Here is a 17153-nt window from a genome sequence, read left to right on the forward strand (position 1 = left end):
AACATTAAGGAATATTAACATTAAGGAAATTTGTAAAAAAGACGACATGCTTGTTGCATTCCCATTTGTTAACAATTCTGCCGAAGAGCAAAGTATTTGTAATGTTGGATGTATTCTTTAAATGTGTGTTTGTTAAGTATGGAGTAAAGTAATAGGTGAATAGTGCAAAAATATGAATTCTGAATACTTAATCTGTTATGTTGAAAGGATTTGAGCAGGAGTCATACACAGGCTGGTAACAGTTAATTGTTCAGTGCCATATATGTAGGAGGCATTGGTGCAGCTGTAATTAAAGCTCCATCCACCTATTTTTTGTTTACAGGAATTGAGTAAATATAATGAAAGTGCCTGCTGCTCATTTCCTGCACATCTAAAAGTGAGGTAGTGAAACGAAGGCTTTATCCTACTTCAGCACTTTGGTCAAGTGTTGAAGAAAAACCTTTAAATTGACCCACGTTGTAGTAAAAATGTTTGACATCTACTTGAGATTTTTCTGCCTTTTTCTGGTTTCTGTCATTCCTCACTTTTTCCTGGCCCTTGGATATTCTCACTGGGATTGATGACTGAAGGAAGGTAATGTTGCCAGATGTATTCCAGAAGGTGGAAAGACCACTGTGCCCTTCAAACAAGCTTCAGTCTGGTTTCCAGTCTTGTTCCACTGTTCTTTCCCTCTGCTGTTTTTCAGGTACAAAAGCTGCTCTGTATGTGTCCAGTGGATTTCCATGGGATTTTCCAGTTGGATGAACGTCGCAGGGATGCTGTTATTGCTTTAGGAATCTTCCTAATTGAATCTGACCTTCAGGTATTTTTTCCACTTAGGCTACCTATTTAACTTCAAAGATCTTGGATTAATTCAAGTTTAGTTGTTCAATGAATGAAGAGTTGGTATTTGCTCTTCATAAAAGTAGATTAAAAGATCAGAGATAAGGGATGGATGCTGTCAGGAGAGCAAGGAAATACTGATAAGTGTGATAGGCAGTAGCCATGGCACTGCCACAGCCAAACTGCTGCTGTGTTTTCTGGTCATCATGGCTTAAGCAGTGAAAGGAAAGAGTATTCAGGAGGATTTACTCAAACCAGATGTGTCATTGTGTGTTGTTCCCCACATGCTCCTGACTGACAGGGATGCTCCGATGCACTCCTGAAGGCCAGGTTTGCAAAAGGCCCTTCCATGCCAGGATAAACAGACATTCAGGGCACACAGGCTGCATTGTACACAAGCATCCCTTCTGTGTCTGCCAGCAGGGCCAGCACAAGCTGGTTCTCTTCCCTGTGACTGCTGGGGCTGGTATTGTTCTGTGTAGAGGAGGGGAAGCATGGACAGAGTCCCAGCTCCAATGCTATTAGACCTGACTTTAAATTCTTTCATATTGCTAAGGTTTGCATCAGGCCTGAATTGCCTCCTATTTAGTACCCATGTGCTATGGTACAGCTTGCATGGATATTATTGACCTTGTTCTTTGTTCTTTTTGTGTTTGGTTGGGGTTTTTTTATAAGGCAGCTGTGCTGTGCTTTGATTTGCGGGTGAGGGAGCTGAAGTGTTACATGGATGTGTTAAGTGGCTTGTCTAAGGCCCTGGGATGTGTCACATGTACTGAATTGGCACTGGCACTCTGAATTTCTAGCTGTCTTAAATTTATTTTGGGAGCTTGCTGTCAATTAATAAAGTGTTTGGGGTTAGGTACTGTTCTGGAACTTTCTTCTCCAGCTTTTACGAGAACGAACTGTTGCCTGGAGTTAAAGGCTTGGATTTAAGGTGCTGAATGGGGTTACTTTCATTTGCTTGTTTGGAAATCAGTTTTGCAATAGTCAAGAAGCCTGTGGAGTAATCATTAGAAGCTAGTTCTGTGTGTGCTAATGTAATTTTACTGTATTTCTAAAGTATCTTAAGATTATATGGTTCAGCTGTTTTTCTCCATTTTAAATAGAATATTTTCTTCTTTAGCACAAGGATCACGTGGTTCCTTACCTTCTGCGACTCCTGAAGGGCCTTCCCAAAGTCCAGTGGATAGAAGAAAGCAATGCACGGAAAGGCAGAGGTGATGTTTGGGTTTTTTGATCTTTGTCATGGAATGCCAGCCAGGAGACAGACATGGCAAAGGTTGTTCAGGACATGGTTCAAGGGGAGGGGAGAAGTCCTGCTATGTTCTTACTTAGCTCCTGGCTTGACAGCTTTTAATATTGATTTTCTTCAGAAGCCAAAGGAAGTTGAATAGATCCCTGTTTTCCTGCTTTGCTGCTTTTGATGAATTGCACTTTCCAAATAGTTCTGTGTTCAATATATTTTGTTACTAAATTGGAGGAGATTGTGTAGTAGCTAGAGTAGGAGAGTGGAACATGAGATCTGTTGCTGTACTTTTAGCTTTGATGCTTAGTTGCTGTTTAAACCACTTAATTTTTTGTTCCCTTAATGTAAGAATACTTCCATACAGTATTATATAATTAAGATTTATTTCTGATAAGTTGAAAGCCTGGGAAGGTTTTTAATTCTGACTTCTCTTTATTTTTCTTTTAACATTTATGTTGAAATTATGATGGTTAGAGGATTTCTAAATTTTGTACAAGCCCTCTAACCATCATAATTTCATCTACAGTGTGCCTCAGGACTTTATGACATGGGAGTCACTTGTGTCTTCTTGCTTTATTATAGTTTGCTCTTTCTATGTTGATTCTCTCTAACAAGGCTTAAGTGGCTGATTTTCTCTCCATTACTTTGCAGGTGTGCTTCCAGTGGCAGAAAACTTCAGCTTCTGCTTAGTGACCTTGTTGTCTGACGTGGCTTACAGGGATGCATCTTTCCGAGAGCAGGTGGAGTTCAAGCTTGTGCTGTTGTATTACCCCGATCTCCAGTGCTGTGATCCTCACAAATGTCTGGAGAAGAGCACAGCTGCTCCCTGTCAGCAAGGGGCTGATTGCTTTAGCATGTGCACTGATGCTTTAATTTGCTTGTGTTAATAGTCAAGTACCTACAGGATATTCATAGGTCTGCAGTTACTTTTGGGTGTCAGTTGCTGAGGCCAGAGTTTTAAAATTCCAGTTTTGGTACTGAGGTTGGGAGTGCTGCAGTTTCATTGTGTGGTACTTGCAGCTCACTGCAGACTTTACAGGAGAGGCTCTCTAACCTGAGTGAGGGCAATGTAATCTTTTAGTCACACAACATTAAGAAATCTTCACAGAGGTGCTTACGCTAATGTTTACAAGTTTCATTTGTTTTAATGATCTGGTGTAAGATAACGATATCTTTTTACCAAAAGATATTTCTGTATGTCTGTCTTGATGGCTTTAGATCTTGGATACAGTCCTACAAGTAATGCAGTTCCTGTTGGGAATGTGCCAGACAACCCAAATGCACGATAAAGGTAGTGATAAAATTGTTAACTGTATTTGTAACTCCTGTCCTCTGAACTTCTCTTGTGTGTGTTTGCTGGTTATCAGGATCAATCCTGAAAAGTGAGTTTTGTCTTTCAGCTTCCCGTAGCACTTCTCTGTTCTGTTTGTTGCTGACTGGAAAGTACAGGAGCAGAATTGTAGTAATTCGTGATGCTTTCATGGTTTTTCCTCTGCTTGTACAAATCAGTTGCTGTAAAGCACTTTAGGCTGAAACAGTTTAGTAAAGTGGCAGCAAAACCATGAAGAGGAAGTTTTAAGTTACTGTTATTTGCCGTTACATGTGTTTTTCTTTTCCAGAGTATTTATGCAAGTATGCAGTGCCCTGCCTGATAGGAATTTCTCGAGCCTTTGGTCGATACAGCAATTCAGAGGAGGCTCTCCTTTCAAAGCTTTTTCCTAAAATTCCCCCACATTCCCTGAGAGTTCCAGAAGAGCTCGAAGGAATTCGCCGTCGATCCTTTAATGATTTCAGATCAATTCTTCCCAGTTCTCTGCTCACTGTTTGCCAGGAAGGATCACTGAAGAGAAAGGCTAGCAGTGTATGCAGCATCACACAGGTTTGTATGACTTGCTCTGTGTTGGAGTCAGTGCTGAGATGATTTCTTCATCTCAGTGGAGTTCAGACTTAAGCCTGGATGTGCAGAGAGTCTCTTAACACATTGTTTGAGCAGATACAAATGTCTTTATTGTGGTTTCACAACTGAGTTTCAAAATAGTTTTGTACTTTCTGAATTACAGAACGAGCAGTGACAATTATAGTAGCAGCTGTACTAGTAAGTCTTTACATGGGGCATTTGGCAAATCCCATTCCTTGTGTTATTATCATTAAAAGGCATTGTAATGTATATCAGTAAAACTGGGAAGCTGCACTTAATGGCTGAAGCTTTCACGAGGGGATACAGGAGCTCTTCCTGGTTTCACCAGGAGCTGTGGATGTTCATTGTCTTGGGGGAAGACTGGATTCAGATGGTGGTTTGAAACTAAGATATTTACTGGCATAGTTTCATACAGTAGAGGAGTCATCTCTCTGATCTCTTCCTTTTAGTCAAAAGCACTGAACTGGCATTTTTTAACTTCCCATTTTTGGCTGCAGTTGAGCTGTTAGACCCAGCAATATGTAGTTCCTGTTAGTTTTGCTTGAAGCTGTGTTTCATTTTAAAGTGTACAATCTATTCCCTGACAGGTTTTTAAATGTTTTATCAATATTTTCTAAAATACAGCTTTTGTACAATGTTTCAGGTTAGTCCTGAACGTGGGTTTCCTGCTCCCAGCTCTCCTGGAGGACCTGCTGCAATTCATTACTTTGAAGGTAGATTACCTTAAGGAACAGTCTGTGATTTGGGGTTTTGTTGCTATTTATAGAAAATATAAAACAAAAAGCCTTTTGACCCCTTCCTCTGCCTTTTAGAATCCTTATAGGAATTCAGTGGCACATGCTGGCTAGGATTTTTTTTAAAAATTGTGGTTTAAAGACAGTAGGAAGTAATTATTAACAGCAATAATTTCCAGGCTCAGTTGTTTTTTACTTGTTTCTTGATTCCCTTCCTGCTAGGCAGTGCCTAGTACTGAAGAGCTTAATTCAACTAGGCCAGAAAGATTTCAGGAGATTAGGCTGAGTAACTTTGAGGAACAAGAGTTAATATTGTGCTTCAGTAGACAGCTACATTGTTGATCTAGGGTCTGGAATTTTGAGGCTTGTGGCACACTGTATAAATTCAAAACAACTGCTCCATTTGGAGTGAGTGTGATGTGGGCCATTGTGGGAGACCCAGTAATTTTCTGGAGCAAGGAATACTAAAGAAGACACTGAAGTGTTCACTAGTGTGCATTGGTTACTGTATCATAAAAGGCCAAAACCTGAGAAGTTTCATGAATTAACATGCAAACTCTTAACTCCTGAGCTGTGGTAGAGCTCCATCTGTGAGTTCTAAGTCAAAGGAGGGCTTTAAAATAAACTCTCCTTTGTGAATCAAGTGGGGGACCAGCTCTGCATCTGAGCTGTTTTGGTGTCTCTGGTTTTGTCTGGCCCTTTCAGGTTTTTAACAGTTTGGGCTTTCTCTGTTTTAGGGCCATTCTCCTCTCTCAAGCCCTGGCTTAAATTAATTTCTTCCACATTGCTTTCTTTTTTTCTTCACATTGTTATTTCTAGAGGCATCTCTTCCTCAGTCATATAATGGGATTACAGAGTAATTCTTAAATTGCAAAGTAGGAGCAGAACTGTTTATCTTCTGTCTACTGTGTTGAACCAATGTATTCTTCAATGTTGTGGTCTTCATGGTTTGAATTAAAAAATATAAACAAAACCCAAAGGTTGTGGGTTAGAAGGTTACTATTGTAGTAGAACAGAAATAATCTTAAATCTTTAGGTGGACAACTTTGTAAAATCCTTTGGATTATTTTAGTTGTCTCTCTGGTAGAGTTATGATTATTCCAGTCAGGATTTTATTTTCAATACTACTTCTACCATATATTTCAGCTGCAGTCAGTTCTTGGATTACTTCTGTTGATATAGTTTGTGATAGTCTTGCCTTCTGAAGAAGATGAGTAGTGACCTTGGTTTTATTCTGGCCAAGGCTAACAGCTAAAAAAAAAAAAGAACTGAGGACTTTTTTTTTTGTTGTCAATAAATAGTCTTACTTAAAAGCCTGTTAATCACAAGAACATTACTCTAGCACAGCCAGCTGAGCACTTCAGAAAGGCATGAGATGTAATTTCTCAAGAGGAAACAGAGCCAAGAGCAGTTTGCTGAGCAAGTTGTTTGCTTTATAGAGTGCTTGAATCTGAAAAAATAATTTGATTCTCTTTGCTTTCAAATTGCTGTGGTGAATTGGTGCCTATTCTAAGATGAGCACTGTGCCATGTGTTCATTTAATCTAATACAGGGAAAAACCTTGCAGGACAGTTTTGACTTAACCTGTTCTTTACATCTCTGTGCTTCTGATCTAAGGGGTATTTACATATGTTTTCAGGTAGATGCACATCAATAGTGTGGAAAGGTTTGTCAGAAGTATCTCTGACATGGACACAAGTTATTGTAATGAATTCTCTGTTGTGATAGTAAGCTTCTAATGGCAATTGTATCATAGTTTTCTGTCTTTATTTACCAGTGGATGAGCTGAAATGCAGCTCTGGCAAGCTAAAGACTGTTAGAAAAAAACTCTTTTGTAGTGGCTAAATGCTTCCATTAAAGACAGTTCATATCCTTTCTCTCCTCAAACTTGTATTTCCGTTATTTTTTTCTGATCAGGTTCATATCTTCCTGATGGGAGTGCTCTGGATCCTGATTATTACTTCTCCACAATCAGCTCCAGCTTTTCAGTTTCTCCTCTCTTCAATGGTATTAACAATAAAGAGTTTAACATCCCACTGGAAACGCTCCGGCGGCTGTTGAACATGGTACGTGATGGCTCCTTATGAAGATTGCAGTGACACTGTATTCTAGATATTTGCTAGAAATAGATGCAGTTTAAGTTTAAGCTTTTAGAACTGCAAGTAAAATGACAGCCTTTATCTCTCAAGCTTTGTGTAATTTTATTTTTATGGCATTTAATGTCATGCTTAATAGCATTCTGGAAAGCACTCATAATAACTATGCAGAATTTGGAAAATTAAGTAAGTTTGTCAGCTGCTTCCTGCTTGAGTCTTGCAGACCACTTGTTCTGGTGTAACGTGCATACTGCTAGTTGCTGAAATAGGAGATTGGGTTTTGCTGTGAGAGTGAGACTTCCTGAAGGTTTTGCTGGGAATTCACACAAGTGACAGAAGCTGCAGGCCCTGTCTGCTTCTGGCATCAGCTATTCTGGAACAGCAGAGAGGCTCAAGTGTTCTTGTTGCAGCCTTAATTTCATCTGAGGCTTCGTAGTGAAGTGATTTGTGTTTTCTGTGCATAAGCAAAATTTTATTAAATTATATTCTCTCCTGTCTAGAGTCACTAACAGGAAACATCCTGTTATAGTTTGGTTTTTTTTTCCTCCACAGGTAAAGCAGATCGTTGAGGATTCTCTTCTGAAGACCTTAGATGCAGTTTTAGCTGAAGTTGCAGAGGTATGGTTTTACCTTCTTCCTTTAATGACTTTAATACTTCATTTTTTGCCTTATTACTTGCAAAATTAGCATTTTACCTATGTAAGGTATACCTTCTCTTTGCAAAATGATACTGATTTCCTTTCTGAGCAGTTCTTTCAGTGGTTTAAATCTAGCCTTGGACTGGAGGATAGGTGATATTGTTCACTAACATAGGAGAAAATAGTTATTTTCCTACATTATCTCTGTCCTAATAAATTACATCATTGGTTGCCCAAAACTGGTTTACTGTTGACAAAGGTCTTTCTTGCATATTGCAGTGACATGATCTTTTTTCACATGTATGAAATGCGTTGGTTGTTTTCAGTTTGTGGCTTGGAAATCGCTGCTGCTCTTTTAGGTGCCATTTCTATGAGTTTGTCAGTGTTGCAGCTCATGGACTCTCAGAGGTGGCAGATTTGGTTCTTTAGGTCTGTGAGCCCTCGTTTCAGAACAAGGATTTGTTTCTTCTTCTCCCTTCCCCTGGGTGCAGTTCTGTCCCAGCCTCCACCACATTTTATGGAGTTTGCCTCATTTCCTCAGGGCATAAAGCTGTGGTGAAAGGGGTGTGTGCTGAAATGTGTACAGAAATGACTCTGCTTTGCTCTCAGCCTCTCAGCACTGCCTTGTTCAAAATATAGGCCTGAGTGGAGACAACTTCAGCCTCTCTTTCTGCCATCTCAGTAAAGTGAGAGCTTTGAGTCCCCCGCGCTTTTTTTTTTCTTTTTAGCCCCATTGTTAGAGAAACAGACGTGCTCTTCAAATCAGTGACTGAATTTTGTTTAGTGCATTGAATGGCTGTACTTTTATTAAAAGTAGAGGGGGGAAAGCTGTGAGGTTACTTCTTGTACCTGTTTTATATGCTTGTTTACTTTGTGGAGGGGGAGTGAGATTTACTTATTTGTATAATGGAAAATACTTCCTTTTGAATCTAGCAGATTGCTTCTTTCGTTTTTCAGATGAGTTGTAGTCCAGATCTCCATTACAAAACCTTCAGTGACCCTCTTTACCTTGCTCAGTTTAAAATGCTGAGAGACACACTATACTATATGAAAGGTATAGTATTTATTTATTTTTATTTACCCTTCATTATAATTAAGATCACAAGCATCATCTGCTTTGTATTGAGTGCTTGAACATTGGGTTTGCATTTCCTGGGAACTCTACCTCTGGTATTAAATTTGTATTTTGAAATGTTTCCATATTAAAAAGGTGCTATGAAAGTAGAAAAAAATATTTTGGCCACCCACCCCATTAAAAGGATTAATAGGTGGCATTGGTATTATCTGTTGCCTGGTGGACTTCGCTATGACATTTATCTTTTAGACAGGACATAAACTTGATTAAATAATATAATTGGTAATGTAGCATTGACTTTTATATATGCTGTTATTCTGATAGACTGACTTCCATCCTTCCAGTATAATGTTGTTTCCTTTTCTTTCTTCAGACCTTCCCAACTCATTTGTGAAGGAAATCCATGATTTTGTGCTGGAGCAATTCAACAGCAGCCAGTCAGAACTTCAGAAAATCCTCCACGATATGGATCGACTGCACAACGAACTGAGCCCTTTAAAACTGCGCTGTCAGGCCAATGCTGCCTGCGTGGATCTCATGGTGTGGGCTGTGAAAGATGAGCAAAGTAAAAAAAATGCTCTTTGGTCTCTGCAGTGTCTGTTCATTGTGTTCTAAGTTGTAGAAATACTTACAGAGTAGATGGCGCTCAGAGAAATACTAAATTTCAGTGGAATACTTTGTGCTTTTAGAATACAAGGGTAAAACTTCCATCAAAAGGTTGTCAGATTAGTTGGCTGGGTAGAAGGATGTCTCTTTATAGAAATGGAAACAGAAACTTCCTATTACTTACCTCCAGGGGAAGCTATAAATGCTTAATTGCATGCAGGTATTTGTTTTCTAGTTTCTGTTTTGTTTATTGCTCTTCATGTCAGAAATATTTCTCAGTGGTTCTTTTAAAGAAAATGTTTTTTCTTCATTGCTAGCTGGCAGGACTGGGAAGCTCTTTGTTACTTTTCCTCTATTTTCTTTCTCGTTGTATAAGTCCTACATCTGCTGAATATGTGGAGGATTTTTTCCCTTTGGACATTGCAATATTTAATTTCTGTTCAGTATGAAGTATGTTCAAAATCAGCTTTAAGTAGTGTCATTCTTTCAGTCACAGTGTTTGACAGAGCTGTTTGGTGCAGGTGCTAAGTTTCTAAAACTGTTTTTGCAGAAGCAACACTAAATCTCATACCACAAGATGGAAGCTTAGAAATTGTCTCCATTATTTTAGAAATTCCAGTAAGGATTGGGTTGTGTGTGGCCTAATAACAAATGAAAAATAATTTTTTTCTGTTGGATTTTTTATTTAAGGTGCGGAAAACCTGTGCATCAAGTTATCAGAGAAGCTGCAGTCAAAAACCTCAAGCAAAGTCATAATTGCTCACTTGCCTCTGCTAATTTGCTGTTTGCAGGTCTGTCTTTACAGTATTTGTAATTACTGCAATTACTCACTGTACCAGTGAATGAGAATTTGGGGAGTTTTACAGGTTGCTAGAACACTTTATCTGCTCTTCCTAGTACTTCACATCACTGTGTTCTGTATTTGGATTTTAGAGATCTGGTGTAAAAACTAGGAACTGCTTTTAGAATTTTCTTAGCTTAGCTATTTCTTGAAGAATAATATTCATGAGGGGTTTTTAATCAGGATTTAATTTTTGGACTATTCAGCTTCTTAGTGCCTTACAGAAATAATTAAAATGTTGGGACTGGCAGGTCCCTGAGGTTTTGGATTAAGCCTTGGTTATTCTAATTTTTGTCTTCTTATTGGGCACTTATCCAGTCTGAACAAGTGTGGTGTTTTTCACCATGTAAGTTGTAAGTTATCAGGTTCCTCTAAATGTTGGCACTTGTACAGTACCTTTACATTTGGAGAGTGCAGTTCATTTCATGGAACTCCTGTGAGAAAACCCAGGAAGAGAACAGCAAGGCTTGAGTGGTATATGACACACTCTAGAATAACCTGAAACAGTTAGAGGCTTAAAATATCTAAATCTTCTGCTAAAAAATGAACCTCTCAAAACTGTGTAGGATTTTTTTTGTTTTCTGTTTGTTTGTATTGAGCTGGAGTTGCAAGCTTGCAGCTGAAATAAAAATAGTACTGTTTTATTCTAAAGCAATGTTTTATTGGTTTCGTCTTGGTTTTTGTTTTTTTCTTTCCCTTTTTAGGGTCTGGGTCGTTTATGTGAGAGGTTCCCTGTTGTGGTTCATTCTGTCAATCCATCACTGAGAGACTTTCTTGTGATACCTTCCCCAGTGCTTGTAAAACTTTACAAATATCACAGCCAGTATCACACAGGTAAAGGAAAAAAGCCTGTGCTCCAGAATGTTTGTTTTCCATACGTTTTGGTATTTTGTGGTGATGCAGCTGTAGGTGGAAATGGAGATGGAATTGTGTAATTGTTTTTTTGGCGACAGGGAGGAGGGAAACAAATGAAATTCTGGTAGAAGTGTATCTAAGGGTAAGCAGCAGAACTGCTGTGTCTCTTCTGCTGACACTGAGCACTTCTGTCTTGAGTGAGACTGCAGCCAGAGCCAGTGCATAATTATCCTCATAGTGAGGGAAAAGAATCACATACCCAGTTGGAACCTCCCTTGTTTCGACTTGAGGCTGTTGTGTCTCATTCTCCTACAAAGGCTGCTTGTCTGCCCTGTAGCCTACTCTGCAGCTTGGGAGGCAGCCACTGGCTCTGTCCAAAGCTGCTTCTTCTCCAGAATGAACGAGGTCACGTTCCTCACACTCCCCATACCCATCCTCTGCTCCAGCCGCGTGACTGTCTTGGCATTTGGCAGGTTTTTGTTGTTGTTTTTAGATTTTAATATTGATTGATGATTTCCAGAATAAAAATGTTCAATTCAAATCACTTGCTGATGCAAAAGCAGTATTGTAATGCTAGAGCAAAACAGTAAAGTAGTAAGTGGCTAAATTTAGGAATAATGATTTAGGAATAGACAAATGCAATAATGACTTGTATAGCTCATCAAGTGCTGTTGATTTCTGTATTCCTGTGTTCTTAGTAGGTGGAAATGACATTAAGATTAGTGTCACCAATGAGCATTCAGAGTCCACTCTAAGTGTAATGTCTGGCAAGAAAGGTCAGCCATCCATGTATGAGCAGCTGCGTGACATTGCCATAGACAACATCTGCAGGTAAGAGGGGGTGGCACCGTGCTGGACATGTGCTATTTCCCTGGCACCATGCTGGACATGTGCTATTTCCCTGGCAGAAAAGCACAGTGCCCATTTAGAAGGTTCTGCTCTGTGCTGCCATGAAATCTTTGTGCCTTGTTTGGTCATGACTTTGTTTTCCTTCAGGCATCTCTTGGTTCTGTTTATGTCCTAACTGTAAAACAATAATTCAGTCTTACTGTTTTGCTTCCCATGTCTGCTAGTCACCATTTTCAGTAGGTAGGTGTTTTTGAAGCTATTCAGTAAGTTTTTTTTGTTTTTAGCTTAGGTTGTCACATTGACTGAGCCTCATGTAACAGAAAGGTTGTCACACACTTGCGTGGGCAGTGATTATTCTTCCCTTTTAGACAGCTGCAGAGAGCTAGAGGAAAGACATAGTTGGTGACTAGAGGCAAGGAATTAGTTTCAAAGCAGTGGATTGGGGCAGTGATTATTCTTCCCTTTTAGACAGCTGCAGAGAGCTAGAGGAAAGACATAGTTGGTGACTAGAGGCTATTAGTTTCAAAGCAGTGGATTCTGAATTTACCTTATTGTATATTCTGGTCAGTATTGTTTCTGGAGAAAGCAGAAGTAGAAACTCTGCTCATTTTTTAAAGTGTATCTGCAGTGTTCCTTGGCAGTCAGTTCTTACTCTTCAGTATGAACCGCTTCCCTTATATATAGATGGCATGAATTTATGGTAGTTAAAAGTGAGATGTTTTATTGTTGCATCATGTTTTTTCTGTCCATTGTTACTGCAGGTGCTTGAAAGCTGGCTTGACTATAGATTCGGTGATTGTTGAGGCCTTTCTTGCCAGTTTATCCAACCGTCTGTACATCTCTCAGGAGAATGATAAGTAAGTTGTCAGTCAGTCATAAAACCAATTTTTCCTTCACTCAATGAATCTTAGACTTATTCTAAGTACTGGCAGCATTATTTTAGAATTAAATGTTACTGAGATTAATGGGCTTGTGCATGGGGTCAAGATCTTCCCATGCCAAGTCTTTGCAGAGCTGAGCCTGTTTTCATACTGGGAGGTACAAATTCAGTTTAACTGATTGAATCAGCAAATCTTTAGTGAATATTAGCCAATTTTGCGTCCTCAGCTGAGTGATGCTTTCTCTTCAAGCTTCAGCTGTCCTTTTTGGCTAGACACATCTTGTCACTTGTGGCATTTTGCTCAGCGTTTAAGAGCCTTGCTGACCAAGAATTCTCATGGGGGAGGTTCTGTAGTAGCTGGTCTGACTGTCTTAGTATTTTGCCCATCATTTTTGCCTTTGTTAATGCTGTTTTTGGAACAGTGTATTCATGGGTTAGTGTGGACCTCCTCAATAATGAGTTTGGGAGAGGTTATTTTTTATTTTGAAAATCAGCTTATGCAAGTGTATCCTCTAATGCTGGGGATGTATAGAGTTGGGGCAGTATTGAAGCTGCTGGGGATGTTTAAATTTAGTATAGAAGTTGTTACTTATCTGAAATGTAACTGAGGTCTTGATAACTTGTTTAACAATTACATTTAACCCATTGAGTATTTTTGTTTGTTTTCCTTAACAGGGAAGCTCATTTGATTCCTGACCACACAATTCGTGCTCTAGGGCACATTGCAGTGGCTCTGAGGGACACCCCAAAAATGATGGAACCCATCCTGCAGATCTTACAGCAGAAGTTTTGCCAGCCACCTTCTCATCTTGATGTACTCATCATTGATCAGCTTGGCTGTTTGGTCATCACTGGAAATGTAAGGAAAGAATGGGCCAAGAGAATGCTATGATTCCTTTCCTTTAGTTAAATGGAAATATATTTTAGAAAGTGCATTTGCAGAAGGCTTTTAAGGCTTCTCTTTTCTGCACTACAGGTAGACACTTGTACAGTCTTTGTGATATCAGACAACAAAAACTGTGATAATGTGTTAAGTGCTGTCTCTGTAAAGAAGATGAATCGCCATAGAAAATAAGAGTATGTTTTAAAAAAAGACTATAAAGCCCACCAAACTCAATGTTTTCAAAAGTTACTATGTTTTTAAACTTGGCCTATCACAAAGAAGTGGAGAGTATTTTCTTTTTGTATCAGTAATTAACTTTCAAAGTCTTGTAGGTTCATACATTTAAAAGTATGGAAGATTGTCTTCTTTAGTCTTATAAAGATTAACTGACTTTTTCCAAATGTTATTTGTGCATCTGAAAAAGCAATTAATTGCCCGAACTCAGAAGCCTGAAAAAAATTGCTTCCATCAGGAAGGCAGAATTAAAGACCATAATAAATTTACTAAAATTTGATCCATTAAAAACATTCACAAAAGCACTTGTACTGTTTGCTTCATGGAAGCTGAAACCATTGCTCAGGCTGTGGCTGAACACCTATCTGAAGAACTTGGTAATACTTGGGAGTATTTTACAGGGTTGATCTTTAGAGGGATTGTATTCAGTAAGCTTTACTTAGGGATTTGGTTTTGTTTTTGTTGCAGCAATACATTTATGGTGAGGTGTGGAATCTGTTTCAGCAAATCAGTGTTAAAGCAAGCTCAGTTGTGTACTCTGCCACAAAAGACTATAAGGACCATGGATACAGGTAACACTTAGCTGTGTCCCTTAAATCATATCAAATAAAACTATATCAAATACCCTTTTTGCTGCTTAGGGGTTTTTCACCTTTTCCCACTATCAAGTTTTATTACAAGGTTGTAACTTGTACTGTTCTTTGATGTTAAAAAGAAATGCGTTAATTTAGAAATAATAGCGCTTCAAAATGCAGAGATTCCTGAAAATGCTTTTCACTACAGCTAGCATTGAAAACTTCTACCTCTGTAAGGAGTCAGTATTTATGAAAGATAATTGGCATTGATGACTTATGTTATCTGTAATTACAGTAATTAATTACTAAATTATGGTAATTAATTACTAAATCTCTTAGCCCAGAAAAGCTGAGAGTGTGATTTGTTTTGTTTTTAATGTGATCCTGGTACTTGTTAGGGATTAAATGCAAACCATTAACAATTTAATTCTTTGTATGTAAGTTATACATTGTTGTCCCCACTAGAAATAAATATTATCACTGACTCTGTTGGTAGTTGGGGTAGACCTTCAATGCAGAATGGGAGTAGCTGAGAGGACTGTTCCTGTCAGTGTATTTTAACAATGCCATCTCAACTTCAACAACTGATACGAGTTGTGATTCTTCTGCTCAAGAGCTTTCCCAAAACAGAAACATGCCCTTGGCTGCTTTTTGTCTGCTACAGGAAAGTACTCAAAGTACTTCCTTGTGGCCATGACAGCATCATAAATGGAACATCCTCCAAAGGCACAACTTAAAAATAGTTTTTCACTTAAATACCAATTGCATTCCAGTTGTCAGTACTGCTCATAAAAACAGCAAGAGAAAAAACTGGGTGGAAGTATGTCAGTAGCCTTATTACAAGAGCTACTGTCAGTATTATGAAGAAAACACTGACAATACAAAACCTGAGGAATTGCTTGTTCATAACTGTTCTTTCTCCTCAGGCACTGCTCCTTGGCAGTCATTAACGCCCTGGCCAACATCGCTGCCAACATCCAGGTAGAGCACCTTGTGGATGAGCTGCTGATGAACCTGCTGGAGCTGTTTGTTCAGCTTGGGCTCGAAGGAAAGAGAGCTAGTGAGAGAGCAAGTGAAAAAGGACCAGCACTGAAGGTCAGACATGCACTGGTTTTTAGTTGTGTGCAGCTGTGCTTTATGTGGGGGGCTCTGCTGAACACACAGGGAAAACCCTTGCTGTGCTGAGCCTGAGAGTGTGTTCTGGGGCTGGAGTGTGAGTGCAAGTCTGGGATGCCTGACTGATTGTGTGGAGTGTCCCAGGTAAAACAGGGAATAGCTGCAGTTCAGCTAGACTGCCTGGAGTGTCAGAGGCAGGGAAACATGGGATGCTCTCGAATCTGTATGGGAGACAAACTGCTGCACTGACTGAAAGCTGTGCAACTCTGCAAATGGAGAAATGACAGAATTCTGATGGATTGAGCTAGGAGGCAGTGTTTCTTTACTGTGAAGATCCTAAGAGCAGTTCTCACTAGAACATTCTACTCAATGCAGAGTACAAGTTATGAAAGGTATTCTGTGAGTGAGTCACATGCAGTGGATTGTCCTGAAGTTAACAAAAAAAAACCATGGTGACTTTTTCCAATTGTCCCTCCCCCTTAGAATGTCTTCTATGCTATTATTTTATTCCCTCCAAAAATATTTTAAGACCCATCTTTTGTTTGCTTTATCTTGACTCTCCAGGAAAGATAACTGAAATATGTTTTAGTTGGGTTGTACCATTATTGTTTCATCTGAAGACTATTTGGCTTTGTTCCTCAATTGCTCTCTTCTTTCCTGCTTTGTTTTTCTTTTTGGTTTGTTCACTTCATGCAAAGCTGTACCCTGTTAGCATATCTTCCCTGCCTCATCTGTGTGGGGCCAGCAGTCTCTCTCTTGTAAGGAGGGAGCTGGAGCATTCCCCGTTTCCCAGATCTAGTGTGGAGGGATATGGGAGGTTGGGAAAGACTGCAGAGAGATGTCTCAGTGTGGTGTCTGTGCCATCACTGTTTGCCTGATCAGAACAGGTGAGAAATGATGTGCTGTGCTCAGTAAATATTTTTAATTCTTTAATACTCTACTTGGCCAAGAGCAAAGACACTTGTATAGCTGCAGTTTAAAAAGTCCTAAAAAGTCAAAGGAAATAGTGTTTTCCTTATGCTTCTTATGTTCCAATAAGAAAGGCTGCTCCTCCTGCTTAAATAAATTCTTGAAAATCCTGTCTTTTTACAGGCTTGTTATTTTTGGCTTCATTTTGATAGTAAAATGAAACTTGTGGTAAACATTTGATACTTGTTTGTGGCCACCCATTGAATGTGATCATTTTTCTAACAGTTATTGAATCTCTACAGACTGTGTGCTGACTCCCTTCAGTAGTCCACGAGGAAAACCTGAAAAGCTTTGTTTAAAGATTCCAGGGTGTGTTCAGTCCTGTGGATTTCATGGGTGCTCTCTTGACCACCTTGTGCACATCTCTTTGCAAGATGCAGAGTTGTAGTTGCAATGTTTGATCCTTGAAATATTTTTTTTAGCAAATTCTTTAGAAATGCTTTTGTAGATGTTTTGAGCATTTCCTTTTTCTTCTCAGGCCTCCAGTAGTGCAGGGAACCTGGGTGTGCTTATTCCTGTCATTGCTGTGGTGAGTATCCAATGGATCAGTTACTGCAAACAATAATTTTTCTCTCATTTATCAAATACTGGTGCTATTTCAAGCAAAATGGTTTGATTGACTGGTACTGCAGAGGTGGCCATCCAAGAGAAATGTAGTACTACTGTAAAATAATGCACCTAGCTGTAACGGGGGGGAAATATTCTTTTAATAATGACAAATCTCTTGAAAATAAAGAATCTTTTGTGATTTGGGGTTAGATTGTTTCAAGCCATGAATTCAGGAGATTCTTGAGCTAAATAACACTGCAGGGAATA

The 17153-nt window shown here is 39.1% G+C and overlaps 1 protein-coding gene across 2 annotated transcripts in view; it reads left to right on the top strand.

The window, feature by feature from the left end:
• PI4KA (phosphatidylinositol 4-kinase alpha) overlaps positions 1-17153 on the top strand; it is a 54055-nt gene that overhangs the window by 1796 nt on the left and 35106 nt on the right. The window contains exons 2-19 of one of the 2 annotated variants that reach the window (XM_041488437.1): positions 686-802; positions 1946-2039; positions 2720-2808; positions 3287-3359; positions 3688-3947; positions 4630-4699; positions 6638-6786; positions 7369-7434; positions 8412-8508; positions 8903-9094; positions 9826-9926; positions 10681-10810; positions 11530-11662; positions 12442-12537; positions 13236-13419; positions 14146-14249; positions 15179-15347; positions 16816-16866. In XM_041488437.1, coding sequence (XP_041344371.1) covers positions 704-802; positions 1946-2039; positions 2720-2808; positions 3287-3359; positions 3688-3947; positions 4630-4699; positions 6638-6786; positions 7369-7434; positions 8412-8508; positions 8903-9094; positions 9826-9926; positions 10681-10810; positions 11530-11662; positions 12442-12537; positions 13236-13419; positions 14146-14249; positions 15179-15347; positions 16816-16866 — 2157 coding nt within the window. In that variant the 5' untranslated portion in view covers positions 686-703. The remainder of the gene's footprint in view (positions 1-685; positions 803-1945; positions 2040-2719; positions 2809-3286; positions 3360-3687; positions 3948-4629; positions 4700-6637; positions 6787-7368; positions 7435-8411; positions 8509-8902; positions 9095-9825; positions 9927-10680; positions 10811-11529; positions 11663-12441; positions 12538-13235; positions 13420-14145; positions 14250-15178; positions 15348-16815; positions 16867-17153) is intronic. The other variant, XM_041488438.1, reaches the window with a different exon arrangement.

The sequence above is a fragment of the Pyrgilauda ruficollis genome, unplaced genomic scaffold, assembly GCF_017590135.1.
Source record: "Pyrgilauda ruficollis isolate IOZ18807 unplaced genomic scaffold, ASM1759013v1 scaffold9, whole genome shotgun sequence".
In the NCBI taxonomy this organism is placed as follows: Eukaryota; Metazoa; Chordata; class Aves; order Passeriformes; family Passeridae; genus Pyrgilauda; species Pyrgilauda ruficollis.